The following is a 21,383-nucleotide window of genomic DNA, read 5'->3' as shown; positions in this document are numbered from 1 at the left end:
TTACATGATGCTCTCTGTAAGGACATATGAGTCCCATCTGGTATGTGGACCAGAAAATGTATGTTACATAAAACTAGAATGTAGGATTAACAAATCTTTCCATAAAAAAAACATAAGCCAAACTAAATTACAAGCAATGTCATTAAAAGTCTTTCTACTAATCTATTAGGCATGCAGGCCAAAATAAAAAGTAAACAGTAAGTCTTGCTATATGTAACACTCTTTCAACTGTGCCATATTCCAAGTTCTGGGGATCTTAGTCCCATCCAACTTCTCTAACTTGTAAGCACCCTTGGACAATACTCCTTTAACTTTGTAAGGGCCTTCCCAAGTTGGGCCCAACTTGCCCGGAGGCTCTTGACCAGAAGCTTCATTGTTGCGGAAGACGAAGTCTTCCGCATCAAATGTGCACTTTTGAACCCGCGAGTCATAGTATTTTTGCAGTTGGCGTTTACAGTTATGCTCGCGGATCAGTGCTAATTCTCTCCTTTCTTCGAGGAGGTATAGGTTCATCCGCAATTCTTTGTCTCTATCGTTGATCATCAATATTCGTGCGGATGGAACCCCGATTTCAGCCGAGGTCATGGCCTCGGTGCCATAGGTTAAACTGAACGGTGTTTCAGAATTACTTGAATTCTTCTGCGTTCGAAAGGCCCAAAGTACATGGGGCAGTTCGTCAATCCCTTCTTTGATTGTTCGGTTGGTCCGTTTGACCTGACCATTAGCTTGCGGATGGGCTACATATGTGAAAATCTAAGTGACCTGAAGTTCTTTCAGCCACTCTTGTAACTCGCTATCCGCAAACTGAGTTCCATTGTCACTTACAAGTTCTTGTGGAAGACCGAATCGACAGATAATGAATTCCCAAAGGAATTTATTGACACTTTATGCCGTAATGGATGATACTGGTTTGGCTTCCACCCACTTGGTGAAGTAATCAATGGCCACAATTAAAATTTGACACGTCCCGAGGCTTCTGGGAAGGGTCCTATAAAAATTTGGAACGGCCAGGCAGACGTTACCGGAACCAACTCGTTCTTTGGGCGCAGCGTGTTGTGAGCGTGGCGTTGACAAGAATCAAATTTCCTTATTTCCTGTACCGGTCTATATGCATCCCCAGCCAGTAGTACCTGGCATTCATGAGTTTCGCTACGACCATTATCGAGCCCGCGTGAAGACCACAGATGCCTTCATGAACTTCCCTAATCAAGTAATTCGCATCCACAACGTCCACACATCTTAGAAGTGGGCCGAGGAAGTATCGCCTATACAAATCTTCATCTTGCATTTGGTAGTTCAAGGCCTTGTGTATTATCTTCCGAGCCACGGCTTTTTATTCCAGGAGAATTCCTGATGACAAATAGGCCATTATTGGCGTCATGCAGGACTCAACACCTGTTTGAATTACCAGCACTTGATTCTGCAGGATGGATGGTTAATCCAAGACTTCAACACGAATGTCTTTAGGAAAGTGTTCAAAATTGGTTGAAGCTAGCTTGCTAAGAGCATCCGCCGACTTATTCTCGCTTCTTTTTATCTGAATAACTTTGCATGAAGAGAATTGGAGGATCAAGTCCTTTGCCTGTGATAAATATGAAACCATTACATCGTTCTTTGCTTCATAAGTTCCATTGACCTGTCCCGCGATCAACATGGAATCCTCCCGTGCTTCTAGGTCTTTTACCCCAAGCTTTCTAGCTATTCTTAGGCCCGCCAAAAGGGCTTCATACTCCGCCTCGTTGTTTGTACATTTGAATCTAACTTGATGGCGAAAGTAAACTCATGACCTTCGGGATTGACTAGCCTCAGGCCTGGGCCAGATCCCTCGTTGCTCGAAGCTCCATCCTTGAACAGTGACCAAACTTGCCCTTGTTCAGGAGGTACTTGGGGTTCCTGCTCAACTAAGCATTCTTTTTCTTTGTGTTGCGGAACTTCAGTGAGGAAGTCCACCAATACTTACCCTTTGATTTCTGGATTGGATTTGTATTCAATTGCATGTTCACCCAGTTCGATGGCCCATTTCGCCAATCGCCCAGACAATTCTGGCTTACTTAATACATTCTTGAGTTTATACCCTGTTAACACATTGATGTGATGACCCTGGAAATACCTGCGGAGACGCCTAACAGCATAGACCAGTTCCAGAACCAGCTTTTCCAGCATCAAGTACCTGGTCTATGGGTCTGTCAACATTCTACTGACATAATAGATTGGCGTTTGAACATTCTTTCTGTCTGTTAGTAGTACGGCCCCAATGGCGATATCAGATGCCAACAAGTATAACATCAAAGGTTCTCCTGCATATGGTGCTGTCAGAGTGGGTAATTCCATTAAGCATTTCTTGACCTCCCGGAATGCTTGTTCAGCTTCCGCAGTCCACTTGAAATGTACCTTATTGAGGCAATTTCTCAAATTTGAAACAAACGGGTAAGATTTGGCTCCATGATTTGCTAAGAATCTGTTTAGTGCAACCAATCTCCTGTTAAGTGTCTGGACTTCTTTGTAGGAGGAAGGAGAGGGAATGCGGGCTACTGCCTGGACTTTATCCGGGTTGGCCTTAAAACCCGCTCCTGTAACAATCACTATTAATAACTTCCCTTCCTCCATCCCGAAGGGACACTTGGCTAGATTCAATTTCATGTTGATACTTCTCAAAGTCTCAAAATGTTTCTTCGATGTCTCTCAACATTTGATCTTCTTCGATGCTTTTTATTACCATGTCAACCATGTATACCTCTAAATTCCGACCAATCTGATTCTTGAAAGCTTGATCCATCAGTCGTTGATATGTAGCACCCGCGTTTTTTAATCCAAATGGCATCATTTTATAACAAAATGTACCTTGTTCTGTGCGAAACGTTGTCTTGTCCTCGTCACCCGACGCCATGCGGATCTGGTGATAACCTTTATAGGCATCTAGGAAGCATTTAAATTTGAACGGGGCAACAACATCCACTTTAAGATCAATTTCGGGTAATGGATAGCAATCATTTGGGCATGCCTTATTCAAGTCCTTGAAGTCTATGCACATCCGCCATGTTCCGTTACTCTTTGGAACTATGATCGGATTAGCCACCCATGTTTGATACTTGATTTCACGAATGATTCTAGCATGAAGAAGATATTGTACTTGTTCATTCATAGCTTTCATTTGTTCTGGCCCCATCTTTCGCTTCTTCTGAACAATTGGCGTAAACATCGGGTTCACCCTCAATTTGTGTTCCGCAATACTACGCGAGACACCGGTGGTTTCAAAGCAAAGATTTCCACGTTCTTATTTAACAACTGCTTCAAAAAAGTTCTTACTATCTCCGAGATAGCAGGTACGATCACAATTGTTTGATCTGGGAATTTTTTGTTTAATAACCATTTTTCCGGCTCAGTCCTCTGAACTTGCTTTGGAACTTTGCTAGGTTTGAACTTTCTGTTGCTACACCAGTACGTGTCGGAACCCCTACCGCAGCGTGAGCTGTAGATGGGTGAGCATTAAAGTCACCGATTGCCTCATTCCCCAAGATGACGTCATGCTTGGACGTCGCCGGTAAGACCAAAAATTCAACTCCTTCCATTCTTGAATGAATTCCATCACTAAGAGTGACTAGAAAAGATATAACCCCTCGCGGGTGCATCACCTCACCCCCAATCCAGATACAGGTGCATGAATCAGTTTCAACTTCACCTTATCCTCTTCGTCGAGCTGCTCAAAGCACTGTTCGTACATTATGTCCGATGTACTGCCAGTATCAAAGAAAACATACTGCGAACGATAATTACCAAAGAGGGTAGTGATTATCAAAGGATTCTTGTTGCAAGGTTCTCCCTTAACTCTTGGAAAAATCACCAGTTCGTTTTTCCATTCCTCGTCCAGAAATTCTCTCCTCTTCCCACCAACTTTGTGTCTGCCTTGGATCATGTGAACATTCAGATCCTTAACTTGTTTTTTGTACGGGCCCTAGTTCTCTCACGCGGGAGCTTTACCAGTCCCTGGTTTTGCATTTTTTTATCAAATGTCCAAGTTTTCCTGATTTTACTGCTGCTTCGATCTCATTTTTCAAAGCTACACACTCGTACGTGTTATGCCATATTATCACAACCTCAAAATCCACTAACGGAGTTTTACTGCCAGAGGGTATGAACTAACAGGATCGGAATCATTAGTTATAATCAAACACCATATTTAAAATTTTCAAAACCAACAAGACATCAGGTCTTAAATGAAATGTGGAAGCGTAAATTGTAAAGAAAAAATGTTGCGTCACACATGACAACTTAAAAACCCAAGTAATCAAGATAAAAATTAAAAGAAGTTTTTAAAGAAATGGTGTTCAGCGAATGCATGTCCTATACAGTGCGCCCGCATCCGCTACCTGAGAATAACACACTAAAAGTGTCAACATATGGTTGGTGAGTTCACAAGTTTATACAAATAAAGTGTTTGCGTTTTAGCATTACCAGATAATGTTAAGTCAATTATATATCAATAGGTAGCTAACCTATCAAGCATGCATTACTAAGTGTTCGACACCGAAGCTGACTGTTTAACTTTTGCCTTTCCACCATGTCAACCACGACTATGGTAATGTGTTAGCCAAGATTACACCCACTCGACCTACAGTCGAGTTTAGAGTTGGGTGGGGTTTGTCAAACCCAGTAGTACTACTCAAAGGTGACTCGCTATTATCCAAATATTAACCGGTTCGATGTTCAGAAGGGCTTTAGTTGGTTTGTTTGCCACTTAGCCTTACAAGTGATATATAAAGAATAACAAAATCTAAAGCATGGATTATGTTATCCCCCCCTAATAAAAGCGTTAAAAAGAGTAAAAGGGGCTGTGAAACTCAGTGTTTGCGAAGATAACAAAAAGATCCGAGAAAAGGTGTGCGTCACAAAAAATCCTAACTAGTGCTCTAAAATCAAAACGAGATTTTCTAAGTATTTGAAGTAAGAGTGAGTCCCTAGACTCGACCCATAAAACTTATGCATGAGATGTGTTCGTGTTAATTTGTGAAACAGGTGTGACTCGACAAACACGTTGATGATTAGTTACATGTGTGAACAAGTATTAAGTGTTTAATTTTATCATTATACATTTCTAGAAACTGTCCCCCACAAGGGCAATTAAGTCAAAACATGGCAAACATCGATCAACAATACACTTTTCATGTTAATTCAAATAGTTCAGCAGCTAATTTACCAAGATAGATTTTTACTCGAAAAGATTACTCTATTTAATAAAACAGAACATATCAAATAAATCACCAAAAATAATCAAAGAAGGATACGTGAGTTAGGTTTCTAAAAATATTTTTATTATAATTTTATCACATATGGTTTTCTCACAATGATCAAAACAACTCAGTAAACACACAACAGTCATTATCATGCGCAAAAGAATGTTATTTGTTATTACCGTTGCATGACAAATCCAATTAATACAAAACCAATTGGGTCAGATTTCTAATTCAAATTATTAACTTCCAGAAGTTGAATCAACTCAATTTATCTTGTCGTTTATGAGATATATTAATTACAAAACTGCCTACCTGCAGACTTCCCGAATCAGACTTGCACAACATATTTGTAAAATAATAAAAACTAACTTTTCTACGTCCAAAAATTACAAACTCAGACTTTTTAGAAACTAGACTCGACCTACGAAATCATAGAATCAATAATCATGCCCAAATCCAACATTAACATCGAGTTACAGTCGTTTAAATACTAATTCAAGATTCTGTCCAGCATCAGTTTTCATCCAAACTCAACATATTATTAACCTATGAACTAGAAATCATGCATGTAACCCTAGCATATCAATAAACAACATATTTAGCATCTAGGTTTTATGATTATAATTCTTAAGGATGTGCATAATCAAATAGAATAGGTTAAAGGGTGTGTTTGATTACCTAGTTAGCAATTAAATCCTTCAATCAAGCTTGTAACACTTTGTATGTGTGTGTGTGCTTGTGGTCTCGGTCGAACAAGAGAGGGGGGGAGGGGGGGCTGCTTGCATCGCACAAAGGGAGGGAGAGGGAGTTAGGGTTTTAGTTAAGGTTGTTCATATATAAAATAATTATAACATAAGTTACACATCACACCCTAGACTTCTAGTTAATCAATTTCTAGCACAGGTTAGTTTATTTTCCACATGAATTAACGTTATGCATATAAACACCAAGTAGCACATAGACGTAACACATAATTATCAACTTCTTTATGATATTTATTGTTTGTTCACCAACGGTTTGAGTCGACTCGTGTGTGTTTCGGTGAAATTCCAAAAGACAGATTGGTATCAGAGCCATTGGTTATAGCGAACTAGAAATGCATTCATACTAGTCTATAACCACAACGACCCATTAGTTATAATTTTGTGCACAACATATATAAAAATATATTATATATTTAGTTATTCGTTTTCTTTATCTCTTTACCTTATTCACTCATACGCGCGTAACCCATACACTACTTATCTTGTAGGGATGTCGACGCCATCATCATCATCATCCGACCCGGTGTCTCACGCCCCTGGTAAGGAACCGCAGCTACCCGGCTCATCACCACCTCGAGTAGTCCCGACACTAGCGGCACCTACACTGAAGAGGCATCGCCCATCTGGAGACATGTACGAAGACAACGGTAACTAGAGTTGGTACCCGATTCTGGTCGAGCATATGGTTTACCGTGAACAAGTTCCACCAATACCTCTCTCGGGCTGTCCTATATCCTTCAACACACTACCACCCATAACCGAACCAATGGAGCGTGCTTTCGCAGCTCTCGCTTCCTGTTTAGAGCGTGAAGTGGGCTTTATGCGCTCCACGGGAGCGAAGGTTACTGAGGTGAAGGAGGATGGAGCTAATGCTTGGAGGAGACTTACCTACCTGACTGAAGCTATGAAGGGAGTTCAGGATGCTCATGTGCAACAAATGAAGGTAATGACCAAAATACAAGCAGAGATGATAGACCGGCAATACGAAGTTTGAAAAGCATGAAACCTTGCAACAGCCGCTCTAGCTCGTTGGGAGACACTAGAGGCGCGAATTGCCCCTAACGTAGCATGACAGGAAGAGGATCCTGAAGAAGATCCCGTGGAATAACCCGAATAAGATCCCGATGAGGAACCTGAAGATGAACCGGAGGAAGAGCCGGCTGAGGAGGAGGCACACTCGGATGTGTCCTTAGACGATGACATCTAAGGAGTATAACACCTAGATGGAGCGGTTGTCTCCATCCAAACTTATATTTTTTTCTGTAATTTTAAGGATTGATTTTAAATACTTTGTAGTGGATACAATGGTTTTAATCTTGAATTATTATTTGGATTATTATATGGTTGTGATGCGATGTTTTTATTTCTTTTTCTTTCTTTTCATTTCTACCTTTTAATACATGTATCGTATGTTGCATATGAAAGCGAGAGTTCATGTCTAACATTTTATGTTGTGATTCTAGGAGATGTCTGGAAGAAACGCTGGTCGTGGTCGCGGTAACATCAACATGACCACGGCAGAACTCCAAGCCTTGCTGAATGACCATGCGGCGGAAGTTCTAGCTGGGCATGTTCAGAATCAAGCCGGAGGTCCAGCCGGAGTCTGTACTTTGAAGAGCTACCTGGACTGCAAGCCCAATTCGTTTGACGGCACTGAGGGAGCCATAGGTGTCCTGCGTTGGGCCGAGTAGGCAGAGTCATCTTTTGAGATGTGTAACTGTCCACCAGCCAGCAGAGTCAAGTTTGCTGCTGGAACACTGCAAGATTCCGTCCTCACCTGGTGGAATTCTAATGTGCATATTCTTGGTTTGGAATTGGCAAACGCTAAGAATTGGGAAGAATTCAAGAACATGATGCGAGAAGACTATTGTCCTAGAGAGGAAATCTCGAAGTTGGAATCGGAATTTTGGGCGTTAAAGATGGTGGGATCTGAGATTGAAGCCTATACCACCCGTTCCCATGACCTGGTGGTGATGTGCCCGCGGATGGTAGATCCGCCAAGTAAGAGAATCAAGATGTATATTGATGGTTTGGTACCCCAGATTCAGGGTATGGTGACGTCTTCTAAACCAACCACTATTCAGCAAGCGATCCGAATATCCCACAAGTTGACAGATCAAGCAGTGGTACAAGGTGCGTTACCACCTAGAGGTTCCACCTCTAAAACCCGTGACAACTCAAGGGCTGACAACAACAACAACAACAACTTTGGGAATGGAAAGAGGAAGTTTGACAACACCAGGTTCTAGTAATCGAACCCTCCACACCAACAACACCACCGTAGACCCGAACTCACTCGGAACTTCAATAATTAGGGTTCCAACAACAACAACGGTGGCGGACAGGGTTCGAGTGGTTATGATGGAAAGTACCCAAAGTGCAACAAGTGCAACTATCACCATGCTGGCCCATGCGACCGTATCAAGTGTTTGCGATGCGGTAAATTGGGACATCAGGCCAAGGACTGTAGCGGAGACCTAGTGGGTAAGGATGCTCTTAAACAGCCTGCAACAACGATAGGGTGCTTTGAGTGTGGTCAGGAGGGTCACTTCAGGAAGGATTGTCCAAAACTGAAGCAGAATGAGAGCAATGGAGGCAATAACAATAAAGCAAATGGTAGTAAATGTAGAGCTTTCGACATCAGATCGGGCGAGGCCCGAAGCAATCCGAATGTGGTTACCGGTAAGTTCCCTGTGAACGACTGTTTTGCTTCTATTTTGTTTGACACTGGAGCTTATAGGAGTTTTGTATCGAAAGCCTTTAGTAAACTCTTAGACTTAATTCCAACCCCGTTAGATGCAAAGTTTCCTATTGAATTAGCTGACGGTAAGTCTATAGGAACAACTCATGTACTAGTGGGATGTAAGGTGAAATTGTCGGGCCATACTTTCGATATCGACCTCATACCCTTTATGCTTGGTAGTTTCGATGTTGTTGTCGGCATGGACTGGATATCCGAAAACAGAGCTGAGATTATATGCCATGACAAGATTGTTCATATCACTACTCTTTCCGGCAAGATCATCTCGATATAGGGAGAGAAGAGCGGCATGACTACTAGCTTCATCCGACGAGATTAGCTCAGGTAACTAAGAAACCTACGGAAGAGAAGCAGATCGAAGATATACCGATTGTGCGAGATTTTCCCGAAGTCTTCCCGGAAGATTTTACCAGGACTCCCACTCATTCGACAAGTCGAGTTCCAAATCGACTTATTCCCCGGTGCGGCACCTATAGCACGAGCCTCATATCGGCTCGCACCGGCGGAGCTCCAGGAGTTGTCCACTCAATTACAAGACTTGTTGGATAAAGGTTTTATCCGACCTAGCTCATCACCATGGGGAGCCCCTGTCCTATTTGTCCGAAAGAAGGACGGAACTTTCCGCATGTGCATCGACTACCGGGAACTGAACAAGGTGACGGTCAAGAACCGTTATCCCTTACCCCGAATTGATGATCTTTTCGACCAGCTTCAAGGATCGAGTTACTACTCGAAGATCGATCTGAGATCTGGTTACCATCAATTGAGAGTGCGCGAAGAAGACATTTCAAAGACGACATTCAGAACTCGGTACGGTCACTATGAGTTTTCGGTTATGCCTTTTGGCTTAACCAACACACCAGCCGTATTCATGGACCTCATGAACCGAGTATGCAAGACGTACCTCGACAAGTTTGTTACCGTTTTCATAGATGATATCCTTGTCTACTCCAAGAACAAGACTGACCATGAAGAACACCTGAGGTTAATCCTTGAATTGCTAAAGAAGGAACAATTGTACGCAAAGCTTTTGAAATGCGAATTTTAGCTTCGTGAGGTTCACTTCTTAGGACATGTGATCAATGAGAGTGGTATCTATGTCGATCTAGACAAGGTAGAGGCCATCAAAAATTTGGAAGCACCTAAGACTCCGACTGAGGTGCGACAATTCCTAGACCTGGCTGGCTACTACCTACGTTTCATTGAGATATTTTCAAAGATTGCTCAACCCCTCATCGCATTGACACACAAGGGTACTAAGTACAATTGGGGTGACGCGCAGGAGTCCTCCTTCGAACTGTTGAAAACCAAACTCTGTAGCGCACCTATCCTATCCCTTCCCGAGGGAACGGAGAATTTTGAGGTGCATTGTGACGCATTAATACATGGTATCAGTTGCGTGTTAATGCAACTCGAGAAAGTTATAGCCTATGCCTCTCGACAGCTACCGATCCACGAAGAGAACTACATGACCCATGACTTGGAACTCGGAGCTGTGGTGTTTGCTCTTAAGATATGGAGACATTACTTGTACAGTACCAGATTCACCATTTACACCGACCACAAGAGTCTCCAACATATCTACGATCAAAAGGAATTGAACATGCGACAGCGTCATTGGATCGAGCTACTTAAGGATTATGATTGTGCCATCAAGTACCACCCTGGCAAGGCCAATGTAGTGGCCGATGCTCTCAGCAGAAAGGAAACCGATAAGCCTAGACGAGTGCGAGCATTACAACTCACGATTCATGCCAACTTACCTGATCAGATTCGTGATGCTCAACTCGAAGCTTTGAAAGATGATAACCTCCCATCAGAACTCATGTAGGGCATGGATAAGCAGCTTGAAACCAAATCGGACGGGGTCTAATATTTTGAAAACCAGATTTGTGTCCCTCGATATGGAGACTTGAGAAATATGGTGATGGACGAAGCACACTAGTCCCAATATTCCATTCACCCTGGCTCAGATAAAATGTACCATGACCTAAAGGCACTTTACTGGTGGCCAAACATGAAAGCCGACATTGCCACCTACGTGAGCAAATGTTTGACTTGTGCAAGAGTCAAGGTGGAATATCAGAAACCATCTGGTCTGTTGCAACAACCGGAACTCCCAACATGGAAATGGGAACACATTTCCATGGATTTCATCACGAGGTTACCAAAAACACCGATGGGATGCGATACCATCTGGGTGATCGTTGACCGGTTGACGAAGTCTGCACATTTCTTAGCGATCAAGGAATCGGACAAAATGGAAAGACTGACTCGCATCTACATGAAAGAAGTAGCGTCTAGACACGGAGCGCCTGTCTCAATCATATCCAATCGAGATTCTCGTTTCACTTCGCACTTTTGGAAGTCACTACAGAGCACTCTAGGCACTCGCCTAGATATGAGCACAACATACCACCCTCAGACAGATGGGCAAAGTGAATGCACCATTCAGACCTTAGAAGACATGTTGCGTGCATGCGTGTTGGATTTCGGAAAAAGTTGGGAACCCCACTTGCCCTTGGTAGAGTTTTCGTATAATAACAGCTACCACACAAGCATTAAAGCAGCGCCGTTTGAAGCGTTGTACGGACGAAAGTGTCGATCACCTCTTTGCTGGGCAGAAGTGGGAGATATCCAAATCACTGGTCCCGAATTAGTGCCCGAAACCTCAGAAAAGATTGTCCAAATCCGAAATCGCATGGCAGCAGCACGGGATCGCCAAAAGAGTTATGCCGACAAGCGCCGAAAACCTCTGGAATTCCAAGTGGATGACAAGGTTTTGCTGAAAGTTTCACCTTGGAAAGGTGTAGTTTGATTTGGAAAGCGAAACAAACTCAACTCACGATACGTTGGCCCATACCGGATAACAGAACGTATCGGTCCGATAGCGTACCGATTGGACTTACCAACGGAACTCAGTGGCGTACATAACATTTTCCATGTATCCAACTTGAAGAAATGCCTTTCTGACGAAACACAAGCAGTTCCTTTAGGCGAGTTACAAGTTGATGAACAGTTAAGCTTCATCGAAGAACCAGTCGAAGTCTTGGATTGGGAAACCAAAACACTCAAACACAGCAAAATTCCCATCGTTAAAGTTCGTTGGAACTCGAGAAGTGGACCAGAGTTCACATGGGAACGCGAGGATCAAATGATGAAAAAGTATCCTCACCTTTTCGAAGGGTTGACCAAACACCGAAAACCACAAAAGCTGACAAACCGTCAGAAAACACCAGAGGTATGAATTAAATTTCGGGACGAAGTTTCACATGGGAATGATGTGACAGACTGAAAATTTTTGCCTTTTTCAGACACCCATCGCGACTTGACACAAATTTTCGGGATGAAAATTTTTTCAACATGGGAATGATGTGACACTCGTCAATTTCAGGTTAACTCCGTTAATCAGAACTCCGTTATTCAAACTTAAGATCACACGATCTGTACCGCATATCTCATTACATTTAAACTAGGGTTTAAATGACGCATGAAAATCACTTCTTGTGTAAGAACAAGTTATATTCGTTAACAGTTTACGCACAAAACAACACAAAAACGGGATAAAATGTTATGTGTTTTGCAACACATAAAATATCCCCACACTTGAACCTTTTTCGTCCCTGAAAAAGAAATCAACACAGAATCATAACCAAGTGAAAACAATAAACTCTCAGATTATTTAACATTATTAAAACAAAAGAAACAGCTCGACATATTGACCGCGATTGCCGGTATATTTGTCCACTTTAAACCCAACCACTAACCAATCAAGCCCCCAATTGCATTAATGTTTTAAGTCCAAAATTTAAGGCGACACCTACCCCATCTCAGACAAAGAGAGCTAGAAAAACTAGAGTCAAAGCAAACTGGCTTGACAAATCACCATAAGCCAATGACTCATTAATGGTACTAAGTAGATGCACTCGGTGAAATTTTATGGATGAATGGTCCTGTGGAGGTCGTACGAGCTATTCCTAAATATTATTGGACTTTGTCCTATAAATTCCTAATTTGATATTTATTGACTAAGAACCTTCGAGCCCTAATAGCGATAACCTCAGAGTCACTATCCCCTTAGCAACGCGTAAACTCTAAGTCCCGTCTAGTATGTGCATCTTTGGCCTCTTTTACTAACTTTAAAGAATGCTTCTTTGGCATTTTACAATACATAACTTTTCTCTTTTTTTTTCTTTTAGGACCAACTTTTTGGAATACTTTGTAACTTTCAAAATATAACCCTTTTTTTTCTTCTTCTTTTTTTTTCAATCTTATTTTTTCTTTTTTTTATATCACCCTAAAGTATATAACTATTTCTAAGCTCGTGAAAATATGGACATGTGGTGGTGTGCTGGTTTGAGTGCATCTAAGTCTTACCATCTTAAAGTTTTTAGATTATGGTAATCCTCCCTAAGCATCGAAATTCGGTTTCACCGTTTTTCAAATTGTTATATATGTAAAAACTGCTAAAGTGGACTATCAAAGCTAGTTGGGCCTACAGACACATCCCCAATCAGATATGCAAACCATCTCTTCTTTGATTATTGTATTATATATTTCAAAAGTTCCAAGAGTTCGTTGACACAACGGTAATAATATCATTTCCTACCTAGCATAGAAGAAAAACCATTTTCAAGGGACAATTTTCTTTAAATTTTTTACTTTTTTTTAAAATATTAACTCCCAAGATTTTCAATACTCTTTTATTTTTTTTTAAATGAAAGCGTCAGTTCCCCATCCCCACACTTAAATTTCACATTGTCCTCAATGTGAGTTAAGGAAAAGACAAAACTAAAAATAAAGAAAAATAAAGTGGAACAGACTCCCCTGGTATATGTGATCATGCAAGTGTGCGGTGAATCATGTTCATCGCCCTCCTATTCGAACGCAAGCTTAAAAATCCAGTGCTCTCTATTAAGCTATCACTAACGAACAAAAGCGGCAATACTTAAGAAAATTGCATCCCCACACTTGTTTAAAACTCCAGCTCATCAAACGTCATCAACCAACCAAAGAATAACCTACAAGTAAGAGAAGAAACCCCGGCAAAACTCGGAAATAAAAATAAAAATAAAAATAAAATAATAAGGAAAGATATTACCGGGTTGCCTCCTGGGAAGCGCTAAGTTTATTGAATAGTCTTCAGCCGGACTCGCTTCCGAAACCTCAATTAGGAGGCTTCTCCTTTATCCTCTTCTTCTCGATGCTCCTCAACACTCTCCTTTTACAATTGGTCGGGAAGAAACCAAATACACAACTCTCATGGGCCCGATCATATGAATTATACTCTGCCCACCAACTCTTGAATTCCCCCAAAAATGGTTCAATGAAGTGAAACGGGGAAGTCAATCTCTTCATCACACTACGATTTCTTCGCCTAGAAATCCTCTTAATTCTTTTAGCCAAATTTTTAAATCTTACCACGTCCCGAATGGAGATTGAGTACGGTTCGTGTTTTGGTTTTTCACAATCGAGGTGAAGTGTCGGAATAACTGAATCACTAACTGCCTCATGGCTCTCCTTACAAAGCTCCTTCCGAATACCCACACTTGGCTCATTATATATTAAATCTTCAAGCAGCTTTAGGTCACCAAGTGGGTCAAACTCGCCTTCATCCGTAATGGCAAAGTCCACCAACTCTTCACCAAACTCATCCTTAAATTCTTCCTGCCAAGAGGGAACATACTCCTCTACTCTCTGCTTCTCCATTCCGGTATCTTCAATTTCACTCAGGGTTTCAAACATAGGTGGATTCAAAGGTGGAATATATTCTAAATCATTTCTAATAGCAAACAATACATCATCCATTATTGCCTCCGATTCTGGGGTGGGCATTAATATAATTCCTGACAAATCTTTATACCCTAAGAAGTTCCCCCATTTGATCATATGCAAATTGGTATGGAGGAGGCTTTGCCAAAAGTGATTCCCACAGAGCTTTCCGTGCCTCGACTTCTATATTTCTCCTCTCATAAGCATCATGCACCCAGTGATTACCACCACAAACTTTGCACCATGGTTCTCCAACTTGTAATCTGAACATTTTTCTTGTAAAGAACACTCAAAAGAAACGGATCACGGGCACCAGATAAAAATAGATAAAATAGTTAAGAATAACAATAATAATAATAAAAATAAAACTAAACTTAAACTACACTAAACTAAAATAAACTAAACTAATTAAAATAACTAATCTAATCTAAATATAAATACGAAATACAATAGGCAAGTCCCTAACTCGAGTCATTCTCAATACGCCTCAACCGTGTCCTCGGCAATGGCGCCAAAAACTTGATGTGTGTCTAATGATGCTCTTTCTAAGTAACTCACAACTAAGCTTTAAATTTATAAAACAAAACTCCTAAAGAAACCACACAAGACCGGCAAGTGTACCGATCACTAATAGTATAGAACTAAGGAAGTCCGAGTATCGAACACAAGGACACGTGAAAACGTTTTTAATACTTAACCCTAACCAAGACTCACCTAAGAATATTTAAATGATTTTTAATAATTAACTACTTGACCTAACTTACTTTAACTAAATTGATTAACTAAACTTAACTTAACTAAACACTTGATGAAACTTGGAGACTTAACTTCAATTGGAGAAAACATCTACCTATGATAGAATCATATTGAAGGTATAATAAGCTAATGGATTGAAGAATCTCACGACACCGGTTTCTAAGGATGACACAACTAAGGCTCACTCAAGAAAGCTAGATCATCTCTCGGTCTTACCAACAAACTCTAGCTTACACTTAATTGATTTTAAGAACAAACCGGGAAACGAATTGTTAAAGTGTTCTATTGTCGACTCTCCTCTCGGACTCACCGACACACTAACCTAATGGAGACGAATACTACGCAACAAAGGATAGAGAAACAATTTAGTTTAACTTAAACTAGATCAACTAATCGCTCACAACCCAAACCCGACAAGAACCGAACCCGCTCTCGCGCGATCCTAATCCTAACAAGTAAAAGCTAAGAGATGACCTTACTTCCTATCACCTCTCAGTCTCTAATAAGGTGCCTACCCGCTGAATTCAATCAATTAACACACCCACTTAAACCCTACGGTTGTACAACCCGCAAACAATCTCTATACACAAAGTAAAGAGTCAAACAAGCAATAATCAGTCAAAACTAATTCAACCAATCAAAACAAGAGGTATATGAGTATAATTAATCAATCACAGCCACTAAACACAACCTATTTCAATATTAAACCAAACTTTCATTAACAAATCAAGTCATATTAATCAAAAAATCCATTTAGTTCATCAAAACCGAACAATAATCATCTAACCTAGGTAGAACAAAGAGGTTTAGCCAATCATAATCAATGAAAAGTAGATAAAATAGATATAAATGATAAACATGTTCATTAGAATCTGATTACAAAAGGTTTGAATGTCTAAAACCCGAAAACGAACTCACAAACGTTAAAACAAGCAAAACCGACAACCGGGTGATGAAATAGCGAACCAGTTGCTTCTCCTCTTCGTATACTCCATTGGAACTGATGTGGGATGGCGGGAATGAAGGTTATTTCGTTCATAGGGTTTACGCTCCATAAATAGATGTTTAAACACCTCCTTCCTAATATAAATAGGTTAAAACAAGCCCACAAGGCCCACTAGAAGACAAAAAAGACGGGGTAGCTGATTCCTGAACATTAATGGCAACCTTTGGGACATGTGGGATGTCACATAGCATGGGAATGGATGCCTCACCTGGTCGCGTAGCGCGGCCAGGTCCTGGGTGCTCGTTTCTTCGTTTTCTGACTCGTTTATCTTCAAACGCGCATACCAGCTTCATCCGAATCCCGTTTGAGCTGATTCTTTCTTCATTAAACTCTTTTTTTCGCTCTCTTTAACATTGAACCTTTCATAGTCGTTTAAGTAAGCGGGTACATGCATGACCCTGCGAGGACACTCACGCATTCTCCATACTTCCTCAGGATCTTCTCCGTCTGAACGCTATGAAGGATCTGGCTCCTCCTCACCGTTGCTGGAGGAGAAGGAGGTCTCCTGGGAGATTCATCATAAGTCAGAGTACAAGCATGGAGTCGGTCTTCACGCACCCTACCCTCGTACTCAGCTGTGAAGTTTTCCTACTGAATACGGAACCACTCATCAGGGGATAAGGGTCCTCTAGCTCTGGAACTACGATGAAGAGTTCTCGCCGGTTCAGAATAGTCAGAATCATATTCTAGACCTAATTATTTGCGAGTCCAGCGAGTTTCTCTTGTGATTCGTCCCGGATCGCCAAGATTAGAACCTCCCGGGGCTGTGACGTGTCCTAGGTCAGTTGGAGTAGGACCTCCTGGTGCTGTAACACGCTCTAGGGTACCTAGGGTAAAGCCTCCAGGTGATACATCATTAGTAGTTCGTAAACCAGGTGCAGGAGTTCCCGTCGGCCCCTCGAGAAATTAACTCATATCGTACGAACCAATAGAAACAAGAGATTATCACAGTTCTAACACAATCACTGATGACACCAATGAAGAAACACGGATCTACTCCCCTTCAAGGGTCCTAGATCCAATGAGTCCACAGGTTAGGATACAACAACAACCAATAACAATATGAGCACAATCTCCCAAAGTCCAGTGACAGAAACCTGCAAAACAGACACCGTGAGCTCATTACGGGAATGACAAGAGGGGGGGTTTTCCCGTAACCACCCTCCGACGTAAGAATAAGTACATTTCTGATAAAGAGAAAGTACTTAGGTACTTAGAGTAGATACTGGGAAGTGAATGAATACCTCATGCAGATTGTGAAGGTATATATAGCCCAAGAGTGTGGGAATGTGATTGGGCCAGCTGTCCCGTTCTAGAAGGTTTCCCATAACCGCCAGGACACGTGCCCCCATATAATAGGATGAGCTATACGTCGCATGTGCATGGTTATAACAACTTGGACACGTGTCTTATTATGATAGGATGATATATAACCCTGGCCATGTGCACGGTTATAACAACCTGGCCAGCTGTCATTCATTCATTGGCTGGTTGATGAGCCACGTATTCTTCAAGAAAGGATCTTGTTAATTCTTCCAGAAGGTAATTAGTTAATTACAACTGTCCTTCGACATTGCCTTCCGATCATCTTAATGGGCGGGAATGTTTCCCTGCGGATGACTTCTGAGGGTGTCTGGATGCTTCCGCGAATTGTCCCTAGGAAGAATTGTTATTCTTCCTTATTTGAGTTACGCGGGTGATCCATATGTCCGGTGGGTGGTAAATGAGGAGTTCCCGTCTGACCCGCGGGTGATACTTAAAGGTATTTGGGTCTTTTTGGTTCCTTACCTCTATACATACCTGTCAGGTCCCCGATTTCAGGTAGATCTTACACAAATCAAGTCATAACTCACAAAAATAAATGTGTTGACAAGGGAGTTAATGATGGGTTGCTATATTTAGAAAGAAAACCATTTGATAAAGGAGGAATCAATAACAAACGATTTGGTTGCTGAATAATAGTTAAAGGTAACTAACACACACAAGATTCACTCAAAAGATTTCCATTTATATAATATAAATCATACAAACGATAATCGATTTAGGGTTTCTTGATGGGAAAGTTATATCTGTACAATTCTTAGGACAGCCGTCACTTTCAAGATATATTCTTTCTTATTTGAAAAGTGTAAAAGCTAAAATCCGTAGGAGGCGTGCCCTAAATTATTCTATTTATAGGCCTGCCATCCTAAGACAGCTGTCATTCCTTCTAGAAACCCTAAATACTTAAACATATTCAAATTACATATTCAAAACTATTCTAGGTGTAAAACAAGTCTTCTGGGTAGGCTTTGTAATAGTATTGACTTTCCGAGTAGGCTTTGTGCTCTGCCTTCCTTCAGTACTTGGTAACATAGAGGTGTGCCCGGGAACAGTTTTCGGTAGACTTTACTTAAAGAGTATTTCACTTGGGTAGACTTCAATCTTCTTGACTTTATCAGACTTTGCCCGACAAACTCTTACGAGCAACCTTGTTCTTCAATGGTCCCTTCGACTCATTGCTAAATAGCTTATTAGAAAAGTGTGCTCGGTAGCACTTGTACCCTGCTTGAGTTGAACCCTGCCCGATGTTACTTAAGATATTCCTTTGTTCATCAAGCTTACTTGGACCACTAGTCTTATTAATGAATACCTTGCCCGATCTGCCAATCACTTGGCTTCATGAGCTTGGTTAGCCAAGAGCCTACTCCGAAGTAAACCTTACTCGACTAAAAAGAACAAATTTGCTAGATAAAGTGATCCCTGCCCAGATATGTACTAACTAGTGAACCTTGCTCGGCTATTCACTAATTGGCGAACCCTGCTCGGATATCCACTAAAGAAGAATTCTAGAAGATAACCTTGCCCGGTAGACAATATATCATGCCCGGCTAAGTAAAATCTTGCTCGGAAGTCTAAGGTGTGCCCGGTTCCATACTTAGTGAATTCTGAGGAGGTTGAGAAGATTCCAATCTTCCATATACTTCTCTTAGGTCAAATCTTTGACTCAACAATCTCTCCCTAGATTGGAACACCTCAGCTGAACCAAAACATCTCTATAGTTACATACACTTAGTCAAAATACATATTCAAATCAAAGTCAAACTACATATTCAATACAAAATCAAATAATTACATAATCAAAAGTTGTCCGTAGAAATTACAAAATAAAGCCTAATATAAAGATCATTTTCTTCTTCTTGCATTGTAGTAGGCTTGTCTTCGATTTGCAATGACACTTCCTGCCCTTTGCCTGAAGATATCAAGGATTTGGTTGTGAGTGTGACTTTCTGGAATGATCAAAACCCTAATATCTCTTAAATCTTCATAGTGCATGTAGGTCAAGTCTTCATCTCTTCTGATTATTCCCAATATTATTCCATCTGAGTTTCTAAGAACATAATGGCCTGTATTTTCCTTGTATTCAATCTCTGCAATGATGCCATTCTTTTGCACAATATAATTAGGCCTTGTCATTATTCTTTCCATTCTTATGCATGTATTCATGTTTGACAGAGGGTTCTTGTCTTTGACTTTCAGCTGGAAATTCAACTCTGCACTAGCAATTTTCTTCAATTTTGCAGCCCTTCTTGCTCTCACTTGCTGTGTCATCCTCCAGCTTTTCTTTCCTTTTAAAAATGTAAAACCCTTGTCAGCTTTATCTTTCAAGAACTTGGAGAGTTCATTCTGTTGTCTTCATGCCATCTTGCTTGTGTCATGATAGTCATAAAGGTCAAGGTTGGCCATTTTCTCCAACTGTTCTTGGGTAAACTCACCCTATCATCTTTCAGAATTATGTCTCTCAATTGTTTACTTTCCATTACAACTTTCAGAGACTGGGAGACTGAATAAAAGTAGAGTCTTCTTGGTAGATCCACATTTGATTGTGGATTTTTCATTCTTTGAGTTTCAGGTCTACTTGACTATCCCCTTTGTGTTGTTGGTTGTTGCAATGATGTAGATGTTACTGTTGGAATAGTTATCATGGGTTGGCTGGGCCTTGTGAGACCAAAGGCTCTCACATACATAGATTCAATCAATTCACTAGGACAGAAGATTAGATCAACATAAACTTCTCCTGCATCTCTTGAGAGTCTGGCAATCATCTCAGCCATTCTGGGATCTCTCAATAACCCTGTTGGCACAAACCTTCCTCCAACAACGCTTCTAGGGTTGTTTCCATGCAGCAACACCTTTTCCCACTCAGCGTTTTGCAGATAAAACAGTTCTTTCGGTTCATCTATGTTCAGTGCATTAAAAGCATCAACATCCATTCCCTTCTGTGTTGTCATTACCCCTCTCAAGATATCAATCATTTCTTCATTTTCCCAAGGAACAATAGGTTCTTCAACAGGTTCAGGCTTTATTTCCTCTGGGATTGGGGTTTCCTAGACAGTTTGCATTTTTTATTTTTCTTTTTCAGATTCTTTCCTTTGTTTCTCCCTTAATGGCATGATTTTTCTCTTCTTTGTAGGATGCTCAGACTATCCTTCTATTTCATTCATCTCAAGTTCCTTTTTCAAATACATGAACTCCTCTTCAATAATTTCTCTGGACATTGATTCCACATCATTCAGTGTTTTACCATGCTCAATCAGAAATCTGCATTTTCCCCCATATTTGCTATAAATCTTTTTAAGTCTTTCCTTTTTATTAGCAGTTTTAAATTTGGCTCTTTCAAACTCTTGTTCCTTCAGCATCTTTTGTTTTATGATAGAGATCAATGAGTTGCTCAAAATTACAGTTGTTCAAATCTGTTTCAGAGTAGTTGTGCAACTTCAGATAATTTTTAAATCTTTGACTTTCCTTTTCTTGCTTTGAGCCCTTGTGTTTAGCACTGGATGTTTCAGTTTGTAGCAATTCTTTCAATTCTTCTTTTCTTTTCATTTTGTTATAGAGAGTTTCAACTGCCTCCCTCTCTAAACAATCAATCATACTGGGCTTCATCACTTTCTCCAATAAATATCCACATTTTCCATCAAATTTCTCTTTCAAAGCTTCCAGCTTTTCAGCTTCCTCATTTTCTTTTACAAACTTTTCTTTTATTTCTTCTCTTTTGCTGTTGTAAAGATCTCTGAGTGATTGAAACTTGTAGTGAGTCAGATTTTTATCAG

The 21,383-nt window shown here is 40.8% G+C and overlaps 1 protein-coding gene across 1 annotated transcript; it reads right to left on the bottom strand.

Annotated features, from left to right (window-relative positions):
• Positions 1 to 207: 207 nt before the first annotated feature.
• On the bottom strand, positions 208 to 1,288 carry LOC143589082 (uncharacterized). Its single transcript, XM_077069938.1, has 2 exons — positions 1,131 to 1,288; positions 208 to 607 (listed from the first exon to the last, which is right to left on the bottom strand). The coding sequence occupies exons 1-2, from the start codon at positions 1,286 to 1,288 to the stop codon at positions 208 to 210; spliced, it is 558 nt and encodes a 185-aa protein (XP_076926053.1).
• Between the last annotated feature and the right edge of the window lie 20,095 nt (positions 1,289 to 21,383).

Source organism: Bidens hawaiensis, unplaced genomic scaffold, assembly GCF_021521415.1.
Source record: "Bidens hawaiensis isolate Kalapana, Puna unplaced genomic scaffold, B.hawaiensis_p1.1 tig00037209_1, whole genome shotgun sequence".
Classification (NCBI taxonomy): domain Eukaryota; kingdom Viridiplantae; phylum Streptophyta; class Magnoliopsida; order Asterales; family Asteraceae; genus Bidens; species Bidens hawaiensis.
Note: the sequence above shows the minus strand (reverse complement) of the source record. Positions and strands in the feature narration are given on the sequence as shown.